Source organism: Microtus ochrogaster, chromosome 1 (genome assembly GCF_000317375.1).
Source record: "Microtus ochrogaster isolate Prairie Vole_2 chromosome 1, MicOch1.0, whole genome shotgun sequence".
In the NCBI taxonomy this organism is placed as follows: domain Eukaryota; kingdom Metazoa; phylum Chordata; class Mammalia; order Rodentia; family Cricetidae; genus Microtus; species Microtus ochrogaster.
Genome location: NC_022009.1, coordinates 46,855,399 through 46,873,074, shown reverse-complemented (window position 1 = coordinate 46,873,074; position 17,676 = coordinate 46,855,399). Strand labels below are relative to the sequence as shown.

Below are 17,676 nucleotides of genomic sequence, written 5' to 3'. Positions count from 1 at the left end.
ATCAGATCACTTGTGAACCATATCCCTAAGCCACACATGGGCAGGCTCTTGGTCAGCCCCCATCTCTAGTTACATCTGGAGTCTGTGCTCTCCATCTCTATCAGACCCCACCATCACTAAGTAATCTTATTACCTTACACCCTGAGAAAGGGCCAGCACTCTGGGATGACAGAGGGATTGAGGCACGTCTTTGAAGAGAGAATCTCCAGCATAAAACATAAACAGACTAGAAATGTTTAGACTAAACACCAGGAAGCCTACGGTGTATGCATAGCTGACACCGTGTGGGGATATAGGGCTTCTGACTAAAGACATTGTGCGGCTGGCAGGATGGTGCAGTGGGTGCTTGTTAGTGTTCAGTCCCTGCTGGCCTCTGACCCCCTCACCCTCACTGTGGCATGCACATGGGCACACACTACACAGACATACATATAAAATAAATAAATTGAAACCAGTGGGAAAAAAAGCTTTATTTGTGAATTACCAGATAATTTCAAGTCAGTTAGTGAGCTAACATAAAGTCACTGTCCACAAAGGATTAAATTCACTTCTCTTCTGCCCAGATTCAAACAGGCTTGAGCGACAGCTTGAGGACACAGTGACACTGCGCCAGGAACATGAGGACTCCACACACCGGCTGAAAGGCCTGGAGAAGCAGTACCGCCTGGTGCGGCAGGAGAAGGAAGAATTGCACAAGGTAGCACAGACTGTCTGTGTGAGGAGGCCTTGTTCCTTTCACATGCGTAGCCTGAAGGAAATACACTGACTCAGGTGCTTGCTGCCCACAACAGTTAGGTCCCCACTCCGTGGGGAGCAGCCTGTTCTTGAGAGCTGGTTCTAGACCCTGGCTATAAACTGACTGGCCCTGAATCACTTTTCACTTTGCTACAACATGACTCTTGGGTTTCCAGGTCTTTGTTAAGTAGATGTAAAACTTACAGAATTCTTTTCATTCAGCAATTGGTTGAAGCTTCAGAGCGATTGAAATCCCAGACCAAAGAACTCAAAGATGCCCATCAGCAGCGAAAGCGGGCCCTGCAGGAGTTTTCAGAGCTCAATGAGCGCATGGCCGAGCTCAGGTCCCAGAAGCAGAAGGTGTCCCGCCAACTCCGTGACAAAGAGGAGGAGATGGAGGTGGCCATGCAGAAGATTGACTCCATGCGGCAGGATATCCGCAAATCTGAGAAGTTCAGGAAGGAGGTACCTTTCTCTTCACTTATTGTCCAGTGTGAGCGTGGATGCGCTTGTGCCTTCATGTGCAGGTGGAGGCCGGAGGACTGCTTGGAGGAGTCGGTTTCCTCCTTCCACTGTGTGGATGCCAGGGATTGAAGGACAACTGCCTTCCGGTTTTTAAGAATTTGAGTAAAATACATAAAAATTCCTAATGCTAGGTACCTGAAAAAGTAAGAACTTTGGTCTTCTGATGGTGTCTCGGAACTTGGGTGTCCTCCTCGGTCCCTACGTGGCATGCTGCTGCCCTGGGTAGCTGGTGCCCCACCATTTACAGTTGCCGTACTCTAAGCGACGCTTGGTTTTAAGTTCTGTTAAATGGATTTGATGGATCGTGAGCATAGACAGCCTGGCCGTGCATGATCTAATTTCTTCACTTTCGGACTGGCAGTCCCAAATACCTATTTGATTTCTTAGTTTATTTTATAACCCAGACATAATTGCAGTGGTAGCCAATTATAGCTCAAGGTAGAGAAACTCATAAGGATTAAGGATGAAATGACAAGCTGCCTGGCTGTTGTCAAACAACCTGAGACTAGAGACAAACAGGCACAACAAGTTTGCTCCTTAGCTAACTGTCCCCTGTCAAAGCTGGCTCATGGGCATGTGGGTTTTTGCTCCTCTTGAGGATATTTGAATTTTTTATTTAAAAACTGAATTATAAGTTTAATTTTTTTTTAAGACAGAGAAGAACACTTTATTAGGTGGTGTTGAAAATGTTTGGTCAAGGTTTACGCTCTGATCAAATGAAACTCTACATTTAGAGCTGGAGAGATGGCTCAGCAATTAAGAGCACTGGCTGCTCTTCCAGAGGCCCTGGGTTCAGTTCCCAGAAACTACACAGTGACTCACAACTGTCTGTAACTCCAGTTTCAGAGGATCTGAAAACCTCATACAGAGAATACACAGGCAAAACACTGTTGCACATTAAATAAATATCTTGAAAAATTGGGCTTGGTTGTGGTGGTGCACGCTTTTAATCCCAGCACTTGGGAGGTAGAAGCAGGCAGATCTCTGTGAGTTTGAAGCCAGCCTGGTCTACAGAGTGAGTACCAGGACAGGTGCCAAAGTTATATAGAAAAACCCTGTCTCAAAAACCCCCCAAAAAATTGGGGGGGAAGGAACCTCTACATTTTTTCCTTTTTCTTCTCTTTTTGTTTTTTTCTCTCATACGTTACATCCTGAACAGTTTCTCTGCCCTCCACTCCTCCCAGTTCCTTTCCCCCAGATCCACTCCTCCGCCATTTCCACCTCCCATTATGCCTTCACATGTCAGGATTGTTTCCATAAATAAGGAGTTTTTCTTGAATGTAAACCTCAAACTAATCTATTTAACTAGAGTGCAGGCTTGTGTCATTACTAATGGTCATAGCTGGCCATTCCAATTAAAGTGTCCCTCAGGCTTTGACTCTGTTGAGTCTGAAGAGCCCTCGCTGCACCTGGTCCTTGGGGATTGCTCCTTGGGCAGGTTCTCAATGCGGTTCATAAAAAGCAGTTCTGCCTTTTCCTTAGCTGGAAGCTCAACTTGAGGATGCGACTGCTGAAGCCTCCAAAGAACGGAAGCTGCGCGAGCACAGCGAGAGCTTCTGCAAGCAGATGGAGAGCGAGCTGGAGGCCCTCAAGGTAGCTCTTCTCTCTGGTGGGCCGTGGGGCATGTTGACTGGGTCAGTGCCACCCAGGGCAGCTTCAGGGAAGGAACAGGTATGGGAGGAAGTGGAGGATGTGGCCACAGCTTGTGATAACCATTATAAAAGCCAAGTTCATTTCTTTATCACATGAAAGTTTTAGGTGTTTGTAGTCAGTATTGCAGAGTTAGCAGACACCACCTCCTTCCTATCCTGACACCCTGCACGTGGGCATGTTCAGTTCTGGAAAGCTGTCTAAACCCGTGTTCTGTTGTTGATGTGGCAGAGGCACGCCGCTCCTTATCTAGGCCCTGCGAATGGGGTCAGAGGGCAGAAAAAGGCTAAGAGAAGAGACAGTCATGAGTGAGGGCCACTGTCTGCTCCTCAGTGTAGTGTGATCTTGGATAAGTGACTTCCCTCTTTAGAGCCTGGGCCTCTGTATCCTTCTTGTGGTTGTGATGGTGCTGTCCTTCAAGCCCGTGTGCCCAAGGTACTTATTCCTCTCTTGTCTTTGCTACCACCCTACCCAACTCTCAGCAAACTATTTTCTAGACCGCTTACGTGTGACTAACTCTTTCTGCCTGCTCCTTACCTCTCTGGAGGTGTCCTACCTCTAAACCATTGAGTTTAACAGAGCCGTCAGGGACTCCTCTAGACTTGGTCTTCAGCCTGAGTCAGAACTCCTCTCCCAGCACCTCTCCACTAGCCTTGTCCACCCCTAGCAGGCCTATGCCATTATCTGGCCCTGTGCTTAAGACCTTCTCTTGCCAAGGTGGCACCATACCCATCCTATGTCTTGCCATTATTCTTCTTTACTTAATGGTTCACTGTCACCATGAGAGCAGGGACTTCAGTGTCATACCAGTCACCAGAAGACTTGTGACAATTAGTCAGCACTCAAAAGAGTACTGGTGGGCAAATAGGCAAACAGCACGGCACTGGGACAAAGCCAGGTGCTGCCCCCACTCTACCTCCAGGTCCCTGCTAGTGGTAAAGAATGAAAAGACTTCACCACCCTTGAGGGAGGGAGGACATAGATTTGATAGTTTATGTCAACCTTTATCTGAAGGTGAAGCAAGGAGGCCGGGGGCCAGGTGCCACATTAGAACACCAGCAGGAAATCTCCAAAATCAAGTCAGAGCTTGAGAAGAAAGTCCTGTTCTATGAGGAGGAGTTGGTCCGCCGAGAGGCCTCCCATGTGCTAGAAGTAAAGAATGTGAAAAAGGAGGTGCATGATTCAGAAAGCCACCAGCTGGCCCTGCAGAAGGAAATCCTGATGCTGAAGGATAAACTAGAGAAGTCGAAGCGAGAACGGTGAGTTTTGCTCTCAAGGCGAGAGACGGAAGCTTCCTGTGCGCTCTAGGCTTGTGTTGTGAGGCAGTCTCTCCTTCACCTCTGCAGGCATAATGAGATGGAGGAGGCAGTAGGCACAGTAAAAGATAAGTACGAACGCGAAAGAGCCATGCTGTTCGATGAAAACAAGAAGCTGACAGCTGAAAATGAGAAGGTGACTGGGTCCTCACCATCCTTTAGGGGAAGTTGATTTTTTTTTCTTGGGTCTCTTGGAAGCTTGGTGCCTGTCTTAAATGTTTTGATATTTAGATGAAATAATACATTTGGTCTTTAAATGGGATGTTTTCATTGTTGAGAAGCTGCTCATCCTTGGCTCTGTTACTCTGAGACTTGAATCAGGTACAGTGAAAGCCCCACAGGGCCGATGAGCGGCAGAGCTTCTGATGTCACCGTGCTGTGTAGTGAAGAGGCGCCAGACAGACGTGTGATATGGTGACATTGTTTAATTTCAGCTTTGTTCCTTTGTGGATAAACTCACAGCCCAAAATAGACAGCTGGAAGACGAGCTGCAGGATCTGGCATCTAAGAAGGAGTCCGTTGCGCATTGGGAAGCCCAGATCGCAGAGATCATTCAGTGGTATGTGCCCAGCAGCATGTGAAAAGCGGCTCCTTGGCTGCACTGGAGCACATCTCTGTGTTTTCCTAAATCCCTGCCTGTAGGATGCAGTGGTCTTCAGAGTGGACTAAGGGTGGGGAGACCCCTTAGGACTTGGGGTGACCTGTTTATGCTCCTCATTGTGGGTGACACACGGGTGGAGAGCTTCTGGGGCCAATGTACACACAACCAGGGAAACCCTAAGATGGGGCAGAACCAGTTTCTTCTCAATAGAGTCAACTGGTGCTTGGGCTACAGTGACATTGTCCTGAGGAGGGCAGCAACTGCTCATCTTCATAAGACAAACACCTGTTCCCTGTGTAGGGTCAGCGATGAGAAAGATGCTAGGGGCTACCTCCAAGCCCTCGCTTCTAAGATGACCGAAGAGCTTGAGGCTTTGAGAAGCTCTAGTTTGGGATCAAGAACTCTGGTAAGGTGCTCTCTAAAACTTGATTTCTCCTCCTGAAGAGCTCCCTGGTGGTTTATTATAAGTGCACGGCAGCTTAGGTGCCATCAGGTGATTCCAGGGAGGAGATCTGTGTGTCTTACAGGATACGTGGCAGCTATCAGTCCAGACTTCTCTTGAGTTCATTTCTTTCGTTGTTAACTTGACCAGGACCCTACGGTCTGACCTCAAAGCATCAGGACAGGGTGCTGCTCAGTTGCTTTATTGATTTCACCCTCCATCCACTCACTCAGGGATCTGTTTTGAACTTGAGGGTGTAGCAGGTTCTGGGCTCTCTGGGGACCCTCCCCTCTGTCACTGCGCTTGGTTCTTTGAGCCATGCAGCAGGTGCCTCGGCACTGGGGCCAGTTGCCACCTTTTTTGTTTTGTTTTTTGAGACCGGGTTTCTCTGTGTAACAGTCCTGTCCTGGCTGTCCTGGAACTCACTCTGTAGACCAAGCTGGCCTCAAACTCAGATCTGGCTGCCTCTGCTTCCTGAGTGCCGGGGCTAAAGGTGTGTGCCATCCCTGCCCACTGAGAGCACTGATGATTCTTGATTCCGCAGAAGGGCAGGAAACAGCCTCATGTTTTGTTCTGGAGAATACTTTTGGTTTTAGATTCTAGATTAAGAAACACCAATTAGGGGGTTGGAGAGATGGCTCAGTGGTTAAGAGCACTGGCTGCTCTTCCATAGGATCTGGGTTCAATTCCCAGCAACCACATGGCAGTTCACACCCTTCTGTAACTCCAGTTCTAGTAGACCTGATACCCACACATAGACATACATGCAGGCCAAACACCAATGCACATAAAAAGGAAAGAGAGAGACTAAATAGAATATTCAGTAAGATTGGGGTTAGGGCAGTGACTTAGTTGGTAAATTGCAAGTATGAGAACATCAGCCTGATCCCTGTCACTCAAGTGAAAGCTCAAGTGCAGTGGCAGTGGCTGGATCCTCACAGGACAGAGGGGGGACCTGGATTTGCTGGCCAACACAGCTCAGACTAACCAGTGAGAGACTCCTGATGAGCAACACCTGGAGTTAACATCTGGCCTCTGAACTTGTGCGCCCACGTGCAAGCACACATGACAAAGAACAAATAACATAAAGAAGTGTCAATAAGCTTATTCCATTTCTCATCTTCTGTTTTATTCTAGTTGTGCTGATGTGTGCATGTTTGTGGACAAGTTTATTTGAACAGGTGAAGAACAATAAGTAAATTTTTGTGCAAGCCTCATAAAAGATGGATGTGTGCTGTTGTAGGCCCTTTCAGCAAAGTACTTGAGATTCTTATCCAGAAGCAGTCTTCCTGTTGAAGGGCCAGCCGAATGAGAATGTTTCCTTTTAGCTCTAAGAGAAGTGCTTTGTTTGCCCATCAGCTCTTTAGAAAATCCTCCCGTGTGTAATGGACTGAAGATGAGGGGTCCCTGGTTTTCTCACACAGTCCACCATCATCGTTAGCACCTGCCTAGGGCACCGCCCCTCCCCCACACTGGTCCCTTTGACTGAATCTTGAAAAGCGTCTTCCTTGGGTCAATTTTCTTCTCTTGACTGTTATGGGTGGGAAATGAAAGGCTCAGCTGTGTTTTAAGTAGTCCACCAACATGGTGTTTTGAGACTTTTTAAGAATGAAGTCATCAAGTCAGTTTCCTTCATTCCTTCATTATAATAACTTCAGCCTTTTACTGTAAGTAGGAATGAGTAATGACAGTTCCCTAAGGTGAAGTAGGAAGATGTTTCAGGATATAGGAAAAAGCTAACAGTCTGCATGTGATTTATGAATTGTCCAGTGGACCCACAAAATTGTGCCACAAAAATTTCTTTGTTTAAAAATTACCCCAGCTGTGGCACATGATCCCAGCCTCCAAGAGACATAGGTCTCTATGAGTTCAAGGCCACCCTGATATACGAAGACAGTTCTAGGCTAGCCAAGGTTGCATAGTGAGACCCTGTCTCAAAAATCAAACACCTTAATCCCAGCACTCGGGAGGCAGAGGCAGGTGGATCTCTGTGAGTTCGAGACCAGCCTGGTCTACAGAGCTAGTTCCAGGACAGGCTCCAAAGCCACAGAGAAACCCTGTCTCGAAAAACCAAAAAAAAAAAAAAAAAAAAAAATCAAACACCTAAGTGGAGGCACTGGGCAATGACTGGTACCAGATGGCAGGTAAAGGCAGTGGTCGCTAAGCCTGACAGTCTGAGACCAGGCCCCAGAACCCACCACATGGAAAGAGAGTGCCTGCTGCTACAGTTGCCCTCTAACGTGTGCATGCATGCCATGGCGTGTACACATGCACAATCAGGAAAGCTTTAAAGTTATTTTATGTGAATGTTTTGTCTTCATGTATGTATGTGTGCTACATGTGTGTTTGACGCTTACAAAGGTCAGTTCCCCGGGAACTGGAGTTAGAGATGGTTAGTAGCCACCCGGTAAGTACTGGATACTCAGAGTTAGAGATGGTTGGTAGCCACCCAGTAAGTGCTGGATACTCAGGAGCTATGGAAGGGCAACAAACAAGTGTTCTTCACTGCTGAGCCATCCCTATAGCTCAGAACAAAAAAGAGAAGGAAAAACAACAAATCCAGGTGCATTGTTGCACATCTGTAATCCCCAAACTGGAGGCTGGCACAAGGGGGCTAGGACTCAAGGCCAATTACTATATAGTGAGACTCTCTCAAAATAGTTTTTTGTTGTTTGTTGTTTTGTTGATTTTTTTTGAGACAGAATCTCTCTATGTAACAGTGACTGGCCTTGAAACTCACTCTGTAGACCAGATTGGCCTGGAACTCATAGAGATTACCTGCCTCTGCCTCCCAAACTGGATTAAGGGTGTACACCCCTCATACTCCTCCAAACTCCCACCCCCAGCTTGAGTTTGTTTTTAAAGGACTCTTAGGAAGGGCTGGAGAGATGGTAGTTAACAGGCACATGAATCTCCCATGGGACCTGCACTTGGTTCCCAGCACCCATGCCTGGAAGCTCACAGCCCCCTGTAGCTCCGGCTCTAGGGGTCTGATGCCTCTGATCTCCATGGGCACTCTACTCTCAATGTCACATGAGCAGACACACACACAGTGCACATGAGTGAAAATGATGTGAATAATTTTTTAAAAGAAGAAATAAAAAGTTACAAAATATTAGCCTGGAGATTTATCTCAGTTCTAGGGCACTTACCTAGCATGTCCTTGCTCAGGGTTTACTCCCCGGCACTCCAAAAAGAAAACAGAATATTGATGTTAAAGCTAAAAGCAGGACTGAGGGAAGTAATTTGTAATATACCTAAGGTGAATTACTTATTTGTAATCATTTTATTAAGTAAATTTAAATGTATTTTATTTTAACCAATCAAAGGATCCACTCTGGAAAGTTCGCCGAAGTCAAAAGCTGGACATGTCTGCACGGCTAGAACTGCAGTCTGCTCTTGAGGCAGAGATCCGCGCCAAGCAGCTGGTTCAAGAGGAGCTGAGGAAGGTCAAAGACACAAGCCTCTCCTTTGAAAGGTTGGTTTGTCCTGGAGCCAGCCCCCCAGAGAAACTGGGCCTTCGTGACCTGAGGCTGCCCCTGAGATTGTCAGGACATTTGCTGCTCCCAAGGAACACGTGGGGTCCTTAAGTCAGGGTGACTGGAGAGATGTCTGGAGGAATGCAAGGTTCACAGCACTTAGTTCAGTCTGTATATCCAGGTGGGTAGATTGTGCTTTTTCCGGAGAGGGCCCCTTAGTGTTCTCAAGAAGTAATAGGAGCCTGTGCACTGTAACCCTGGCCCTCATGCTGAGACATCCTGAGGTCAAGGCCAGCCTGTGCTACACAGCCAGAGTCTTTCAAAAAAAAGACGGGTTCACCATTCAGTAGCAGAGAACTTGCCTAGCATTTGCAATAGCCTGAATCAAGTATCCTCATTCTACAGGTGATGAGACCAAGGTGCAGGTGGGTGGAGGTGAATGCCATCCTGCTGACTAGTGGTCATGCCTGTGCTGGGTTCTGCCATCATGGCCAGGTTTCACCTGCTAGCTCTGTCCTGGAGCAAGGCCTACAAAGAGCCAGGCTCTCAGGGCTTCCACCCTCAGTGTTAGTGCTGGTGTTGGTCCTGGGGAAGCCTTTTCCAGGACAACAGCCAAGGGATCTGGACTCTGCACTTATCTTCAGATGGCAGGCAAAAGCTCACCCAGTTTTCATGAACTACACTTTTCTTGACCATGACCTTACTTAGATACTTTGTTTTGTTGGTTTAATGTAGCCCAGACTGGCCTTGACTCTTGATTCTGTTGTCTCAGCTTCCTGGTTGCTGGGACTGCACACTTGTTCTCCTGTAACCCCTTAGCCATCACTTAAAGCCTGTGTTTGAATTCACACTTCTGAACTTTCTGTAATATGCTGAGTGGAAAGGCCTACATGTCCGTAGCCATGCTCAGGAGGCCGAGAAAGCACACCGTTAACCAGAACGTGGCCTCTGCTCCCTGCACTTACAGCTGTTTACTTTTATTTCAGTAAACTAAAGGAATCTGAAGCCAAAAACAGGGAGTTATTAGAAGAAATGCAGATTCTGAAGAAAAAGATGGAAGAAAAATTTAGAGCGGATACAGGTAAACTAAAACCAAAAGATTTTAATTACTAAATATCAGCCTTTTCTAATGAGTGTTTTTCTTCTTAATAGCTTTTTTTAGTTGTATAAAAATATTTCCAATTAGGTGGTGGTGGTGCACGCCTTTAATCCCAGCACTTGGAAGGCAGAGGCAGGCGGATCTCTGTGAGTTTGAGGCCAGCCTGGTCTACAAGAGCTAGTTCCAGGACAGGAACCAAAAAGCTACAGAGAAACCCTGTCTCAAAAAAAAAAAAAAAAACCAAAGAGACAAACAAGCAAACAAAAAATACTGCCAAGCTTAAAATTTTGAAACAATATTTTTAAAAATACCTTCCTCCAAATTAGCCATAAATTTTGGTTACTTCTTCCTTTGAAAATCAAAGCAAACACACACACATCTGTAGTTACACAGTCACATTCCCTGTAACACAGACAGCAAACACAATACACACATCTGTAGTTACACAGTCACATCCCCTGTAATACAAAAGGCAGCCCTTTTCTGATGAGGCCACTAGACCACAGCCCATGGGAACCATCTAGAGCCCTTTCACAGCCGCACTGAGCCTTCTGGGCTGGGCTGCTTCCTGCCCTTCGCTCAACAAGTGCCGAGGTGTAGTGTTGAACAGATGTAATCCCAACACCCAGGAGGCTGAAGCAGCAGGATTCTTTCTGAGTTTGCAGCCTGATGGGAGTCTATAGAGCTTTTCCCCACATGCTTCAGTGAGCAGCCATGTGCATAAAACATCTCAAATTTTGGGATAGAGTTTTAGAAGTGAGACTTTGTCCACATTAAAAGGCAGAATGTCACATCTCTTAGTCTTAGACCAACTCAAAGTAAACTTCATACTTGGGAGTCTCCATCTAGATAGGTGGCGTCTCAGTCCAGGAATTTACAATCTTTTGTCTGTTTCTTAAATCTGGGTTGTCTTATATTTCAGAAGCTTTTTTGTATATTGAGGAGGAAATCTTTTTGTGATTTAAGTCTCCGATATTTTCTTCTACTCTGACTTTTGCTAAGAAAGAGCCTTTCTAGGGCAAGGTTGCAGCCTAATGTTAGATTTTCCCTGACCGCACAAACGCCACAGGAAGCAGGCATGGTGCAAACATACCTGTGAGCTCTGCACTCAGGAGATAGAGAGGCCCAGTCCACAGTGATCCTGGTCTCCGTGAGACCCTGTCCCAAAAAAGAAAAAGCTTTCCCTGGTTTTGTCTCAAGTTTATTAATCTTGCCTTTCCTTGCAAAGGAACATGTTCCCAGCTATAGGTTGTTCAAGAAGTACATTTTCCTGACTTATTTTATGTGTATTGCTGTTTCTGCTGGTATGTGTGTCTGTGCATTACTTAATATCTAGTGCCTTCAGAAGCCGAAAGCAAGTGTCAGATCCTCTGGAACTGGGATTCTGTTACAGACAGTTGTGAGCAGCTGGGAATCCAATCTGGGCCCTCTGGAAATATAGCCAGTGCCTCCCTCTACCCCTCATTTTTTTTTTTAAAGATTTATTTATTTATTTATTATGTATACAACATTCTGCCTCCATGTATGCCCGCACACCAGAGGAGGGCACCAGATCTCATTACAGATGGTTGTGAGCCACCATGTGTTGCTGGGAATTGAACTCAGGACCTCTGGAAGAACAGCCAGGGCCCTTAACCACTGAGCCATCTCTCCAGCCCCCCCTCATTTTTTAAAACAAGACAAAATCTCACTGTGTTGATCAGACTGGCCTCAAACCAAGATCTTCCACTATGGCCATATAAGTGCTGAGGTCATTGCTCTGTGCCTGGCATGATTTGGAACCCACTCTGGCCTGTGGTTCGAGGTGTCTTCCCAGCTAAATGCTCATCTTAATGTCCTTTCTCTACTGGTTTCATGTGGTCTCTGGAAACTGCTATTTCTGGGGTCTCTGCTCTGTGTGGTTGTTTGTCACCGCAGAGCTTCCATGACCCTGCGGTCATGTACTGTGACTCCCCCGCCCCTCACCCCTCCTCTAGACCCCCCTGAAGCCCCATCACATCGACAGCGAGGACTGCTGTCTTTAGAGTTTTTGTCTTAATTTTCCTTTCTTTCTTTCTTTCTTTCTTGCAGGGCTCAAACTTGCAGATTTCCAGGACTCTATTTTTGAGTATTTCAACACTGCTCCTCTCGCACACGACCTCACGTTCAGAGTGAGTATTGCTTTTGCAAATGATGAGAATGTGTAAGTGAGGAGCAGTAGACCTTGACTTGACCCAGGAAACAGAGGTCTGACATTTACGTGAGAGTTGTGCCAGTGACATCATGGGAAGGGAAGTCACGTGTGTGAAGGTGGAGAACACTGTAGGTGTTGGAACTGTTCCCGGAGACTAAGGAAACTGAGAAAATACTTAGCCTCGGTGCAGAAATCTATACTGGCCTCTGGCTGTGTGGTGAGGATTTGGTGTAAAATTTAAAATATAAATAATAATAGTCATTTCTGGGACTTCTGTGTGAATATATAGCTTAGACTCAGTGATTAGTGAGAAAAGTGGTTTATAAGAGATTGAGTACCAAACAATTTATCAAGACCCTGCCTGGTCTTGCCCATCTCTGAGCCAGTATACCTCCAGGTAACCAGCATGTGATTGCAGGTCTGCTTAGAATCCCCCTGCAGAGGGGGATGAGCCCCCTCCTCCTTTCACAGGCTGCAGGGGCCCCGGAGCACTCCAGGGCCACTTCCCTCTTCTGAAGCGGAGAGGTAGGCTTGCTCCACTAGTTCCTTACAGCAGGCACGCATGTGGGAATGACGAGGCTGGGGAGCAGCTGTGGTGATGCACCCAGTGCGGGTTCCGAACTGTTGGCCCGCCCACAAGCGGACATGAGCACTCAGCACCTGCACCCTCACCTGGCATGTGCTTCACGTGTGCACTCTCTCTCTCTGCCAGTCTCCCTCGCTCACTTACACACAAGTCTCTCTCTGGATTAGTTGAAAGTGGTTTGTAGACAGCAGTGGCCACAGGAAACCTGGCACAGTGGCCTCCTAAGGCTCTGTGCAGACTTACCTGTGGTCCTGGCTGTGTTTCCTCCCAGTTCAGGACCCGCCAGAGGTCAGACAGTGCTGTGTCTTCTACTTAGGACCTGGTAGAGTGCCTGCCCTTTGGGATTATATCATATTCCCTCTTGGTGCCCATGGGAGTGGGTTTGGCATAGATTCTGCACAGGAGATGGCTTTTTTTGTTTTTTGGTTTTTTTTTCTGTACAGAGGCCACTTTGCAGCTGTGTCACCAGGCTGGAGGTGGCATCTGCTGGGATCCCTCCCACAGGTCATAGTACAGACTCCCAGAGTGAGTCATTCTGGGCCTCAGCTGTTTGCCTTCACTCATCGGAGTAGTTGTGGGTTTTCCAAAGGGCAAGTTGTCTTTTCCCTTGTTTTTTTTTTGTTTGTTGGGCTTATTTTTTTTTTGGTTTTGTTTTGAGGGGGTTTTTTTTGGTTTTGTTTTTTTTTTTTTGAGGGGAGGAGCTCAAAATAGCATTTCTCTGTGTAGCCTTGCCTGTCCTAAAACTTGCTCTGTAGACCAGACTGGCCTCAAACTCATAGAGATCCACCTGCCTCTGCCTCCTGAGTGCTGCAATTTAAGGCGTGTGCCACCACCACCTGGGAAGTCCTCATAATATATTAAGCAAATATATTACAGCAGAAATTGCTCACCTTGCACACTGGGTTGCACAGAGAATGCAGTGGCTCGTGGCTTTCACAGTACTGTCCACCAGTGTGGAAATCCCAGCGTGGACTGAGTTTACCGTGGAAGTGGAGCAGTTATCAGCACTCCTCATTCGCTGCCCAGCATCCTGCCTTTCGGTTCTAGACCCTCTTCAATGCTTTGCCATTTGAGTATGAAGCGTGCTTCCTTTCAAAGAAAACCCTAAGCTGGACCAGGGTCCATGTTAAAAGTTTTCAGAACTGAGGACCACTTGGGAGATCTTGTACTTTGCCAGGCTGAACATGTTGCAGCATGCTAGACATGGGTCTCCACAGTAGCCTGCCAGGCTTTCCTGGGGAAAATGACCATTTGTGTTCCTCCTGTCTGTTATACCAAGGACTCGCTCTCCTCCTCGTCTGCATCTTCTCTACTAGCCTTGTGGGAGGACGTAAGTGACTGCAGACCCCCTTCCGTGGGTGCTCTGCTAAGTCTGCACCCTTCGATTAACAACTAAGGAACCTGGGGTCTTACATGGCTAACATTGACACCCGGCTTGCCCTTCACTCACCAGGTGGAGCTAACATGCTGACTGGCCTTGTGGGTGACCTCACATTTACTAGCTGTGCTCGCGAGCTAATTGATAGCCCTGGAGTGTGCAGTTACACCTGTGCTTGTGTCGCCCCCAGTACTCCCTCCCCTTGGAACGTGGAGTCTACTCAGGGGCTGGTTAATTGCAGTTTTTGGAAAGTTCTACCTGTGTGCTGTGGGGGTCGAAAGTGGAAGACAGTTCAGCTGTGAACTTGGAGAGTCTTCTCTGCAGTCTCCCGTGCTAGGGCCTTTGCACATTCCTGTGCCCATGTGCCCAGGGCTCCGCCTGCAGGAAGGCTCACCTCAGATGGCTGTTCCTGAGAGTGCCTGTGAGGGCTGGCACTGTTAGAGGGAGACACTGCTTTCGGGGCTGCAAACTCTAGTTGCCAGGGCTGTGTGTGAATTGCCTCTTGATCTCTGATAGGAGTTTGATATCTGGGCTGTCTGAGGGCCGTGATTCCCAGCTCCTTTTCTGAGATTGATTTTCCCAGTTCCTTTATTTAAAAAAAAAAAAAAAAAAAAAAAAAAGAGGTTTTTACTAGCTGACCTAGAACTCACTACTTAGACTAGTTTGGCCCCAGACTCACAGGAATCTGCATGCAGAGTCCTGGGATGAACGGTGTGCACCAACATGCCCAGCCCTGTTCTGCTTTTAAACGGCTGGAGGAGAGCAGGCTCACTCACGGAATGTGGTGGCCATAATAGTGACTTGCCGTTCCCTGGGAAAGTCAGGATAGTTGTGAGTAAAGAGGTTCATGGTGAGACCTGGGAGTAGCTAGGATACAGGACACCTAGACCTGACAGAACGCACTGTCCAGGAACAAACACCACCTGTTTTTCTTGTTGCAGACTAGCTCAGCCAGTGATCAGGAAGCACAGGCTTCGAAGCCAGATTTGTCCCCTTCAGTGTCTGTGGCCACAAGCACAGAGCAGCAGGAGGTAAGGTACTCTGTGGGCCCTGGTCTGCTGTGCAGCTTGTAGCTACGCCTTTGCAGGCTCTCTTTCTACATCTCCTCTGCAGAACTCTGTCAGAACATCAGGTAAATGAGGGAAACCGTGACAGGTGCCTGAACAATGTAATAAATTAGAAATTCAGAATGTTAATAATTTATAAATTCTAGAGAGAAACCCCAGATAGGACCTGGCAGCTAAGCTGCCACTCACCTGTCCACACCTTTCTCCTAGGATATGCCTCGGCCCCAGCAGAGGCCGTCTGCTGTTCCACTGCCCAGCACACAGGCCCTCGCCATGGCTGGACCCAAGGTAGGCCCTCTTACATCGCTGGGTGTCTTCTTGGTTTTAGAGAGAAATTTTGTGTAAAGTAGCCGTGCTGGTTTTGAATATGCACTGTGGGGACAGTTCACAAACCCAGGTCCGGGATCTGCACTGTCGTCAGCACCGTTGATCACCCAGCGTGTTTTCAGGGGAAGCAGTTCCAGCCTCTCCCTCCTTCCCCTCACTCGTCTCATGCTGGGCTCTCGCACGGCCAGGTGCTTCTATCATGTCTGTTGTTGGGAATCATACGGTGTGTAGGAGACTGTTCCCAACATAAGCAGCTATCCACAATGTGCAGTTCGTTCCCTGACTTCTGCATGAACATTGCAAGAGCCTGGCCCCTCGGTGTGTGTCTTCACCTTGTTTTCCTTAGTGATCTCAGTCCTTTCTCTCTGTAGATCCCGAGTTTCCCAACTGTGTCAGGACCTGAGGTTCTAGTGTGGCTGCGTTTAGCCAGTATGCCTGGCATGGACTTGTGTCCTGGTTTTTTTGTAGTTTTTGTTTTGAATACAGACCTGGTCTATTGCTATTTCCCCCTGGAGACCTGAGAGTAATTCATGTTTTGGCTTTGGTGCTTGGGCTCTTGTAGAATCAAGGACCAAGGTGCGGGGCTGCTTGTCTAGTGACTTCTGCTGCCCAGGGAAGGCCCTGTAAAGGTGGAGTGTATTCTGTGACCGAGCCCTTGCCTCCTCTCTGGCCACCTCCTGTAGCACTCCTGGGGCTGTGCTATCCTCCACTCCTCGAGAAACACATGGTCTTTCCTGTGTCTGCGTCTTCCTGAGCAGTGTGTCACCTTTGTCACTAGTGTGGGCTTTCAAGGCAAGCTGTCACGGCCTGTCCTCGTCTTTCCAGCTAGCCTCACTCTTTCCCTGTTTGTTGTGTTCTAATTTTTCTGTCCTCCTGGCAGGAGACGGTGGGTCTTTCCAAGATTTTGCTGTTAACATATCTTGTAAATTAAGAGTACTGTCTTGTTCACACACCCAAAAAAGAACCAAACATAGACAGGGTTTCAGGCCAAATCCCAGATCCAGTTGGTGCTGGTCCCTGGAAGTGCTCCTAATCCGATTTGAGTTCTGGCTTGGGACCTTGGGGTGTAGGTGCCACTGATGAAGAACCCATAGCTGGAAGAGAAAAGGCACGAAGCAGGCAGGTTGTGTATAAGCCAGTCAAGAGCACTGACCCACTTCTCCTTGGTCACCTGGTTTGTTTTGCTTTTTTTCCCTGCAGCCCAAAGCACACCAGTTCAGCATCAAGTCCTTCCCCAGCCCCACCCAGTGCAGCCACTGCACATCCTTGATGGTTGGTCTGATCCGACAGGGCTATGCCTGTGAAGGTGAGTGTTGGCCTGAATGCCAGATTGCACACTTGAGCTGGATACCCTGATGCTCTGGATGGAGTTTTTACAGCAGCCAAGCTGTGGGGGAGGGGGAGTACATGGTTAGCAGTGTGGGCCAGGCCTGCTCTTCATACAGTCAAGGCCTATAGCAGTATTGACCAGCATGTAGATCCAGAAAACAGGTAATCACCTGAAAGTTACTATATATAAAGCACAGCACCTCCCCAAGGGCCCTGTGGAGCTCACCTCCCCTGTGGAGCTCACCTCCCCTGTGGATCTCACCTCCTCCATGGCTCTGTGGAGCACAACACTCAAAGCCATTCTGTCATGTCAGGGAGCAAAGAGGAAGGGCCAGAACTTTCCACTCTCATGTTATCTGGGGTTTTTTTGGGGGGGGGGGGGCGGGGGGAGTTATTTTTGCTTTTGTTTTTATCTTTAACTTCTTAAATGCACTTACTTGTTTGTGATGTGAGTGTGTGGCCTCATGTGCCCTGACACATGTTGGGGTCAGAAGACAGCTTGAGTAGTTGCTTCTCCTCTTTTCACTTTTGATGCCAGAGGTTGAACTCAAGCCGTCAGACTTGGCGGCCATCGCCTTTCTCTACTGACCCTTCCCACGGGCTCCAGATTGTCTAGCCCTCATATGATTATACTGTCTTTTTATGGTAATCATTATTTTTAAATTACAGCGGCCCTCTATACTCTACTCTGTGATGGGATTTGGCCGTGTGCTGTTGAGCCTGTGCCCTGAGACTGTTGCCACCTCACTTCATGGACGGCACAGTGATCCCTGCTCAGAGCCTCCCCTGTGCAGGCACACACGTTCTTCTTTTTCTGTTGCTAGTTTGTTAGTTGTCCTAAGCCTTCTGATTGGCTGTGTATCACTGTGACTGCCCTACAGTGGCACCCAGGTGACCTCAGTGGGCAGATCTGGAGCAGGCTCGTGGGGCAACTATGAGGCAGACTTCAGTGTGTGCTTGTTCAGGCAA

General features: G+C 47.8%; 1 protein-coding gene across 2 annotated transcripts in view; it reads left to right on the top strand.

The window, feature by feature from the left end:
- Positions 1 to 17,676, top strand: part of Cdc42bpb (CDC42 binding protein kinase beta) — a 95,831-nt gene that overhangs the window by 64,129 nt on the left and 14,026 nt on the right. The window contains exons 12-25 of one of the 2 annotated variants that reach the window (XM_013345945.2): positions 564 to 697; positions 958 to 1,200; positions 2,743 to 2,853; positions 3,925 to 4,169; positions 4,257 to 4,362; positions 4,661 to 4,785; positions 5,128 to 5,233; positions 8,599 to 8,747; positions 9,735 to 9,829; positions 11,918 to 11,997; positions 13,886 to 13,936; positions 14,926 to 15,015; positions 15,262 to 15,339; positions 16,579 to 16,684. In XM_013345945.2, coding sequence (XP_013201399.1) covers positions 564 to 697; positions 958 to 1,200; positions 2,743 to 2,853; positions 3,925 to 4,169; positions 4,257 to 4,362; positions 4,661 to 4,785; positions 5,128 to 5,233; positions 8,599 to 8,747; positions 9,735 to 9,829; positions 11,918 to 11,997; positions 13,886 to 13,936; positions 14,926 to 15,015; positions 15,262 to 15,339; positions 16,579 to 16,684 — 1,719 coding nt within the window. The remainder of the gene's footprint in view (positions 1 to 563; positions 698 to 957; positions 1,201 to 2,742; positions 2,854 to 3,924; positions 4,170 to 4,256; positions 4,363 to 4,660; positions 4,786 to 5,127; positions 5,234 to 8,598; positions 8,748 to 9,734; positions 9,830 to 11,917; positions 11,998 to 13,885; positions 13,937 to 14,925; positions 15,016 to 15,261; positions 15,340 to 16,578; positions 16,685 to 17,676) is intronic. The other variant, XM_005343569.2, reaches the window with a different exon arrangement.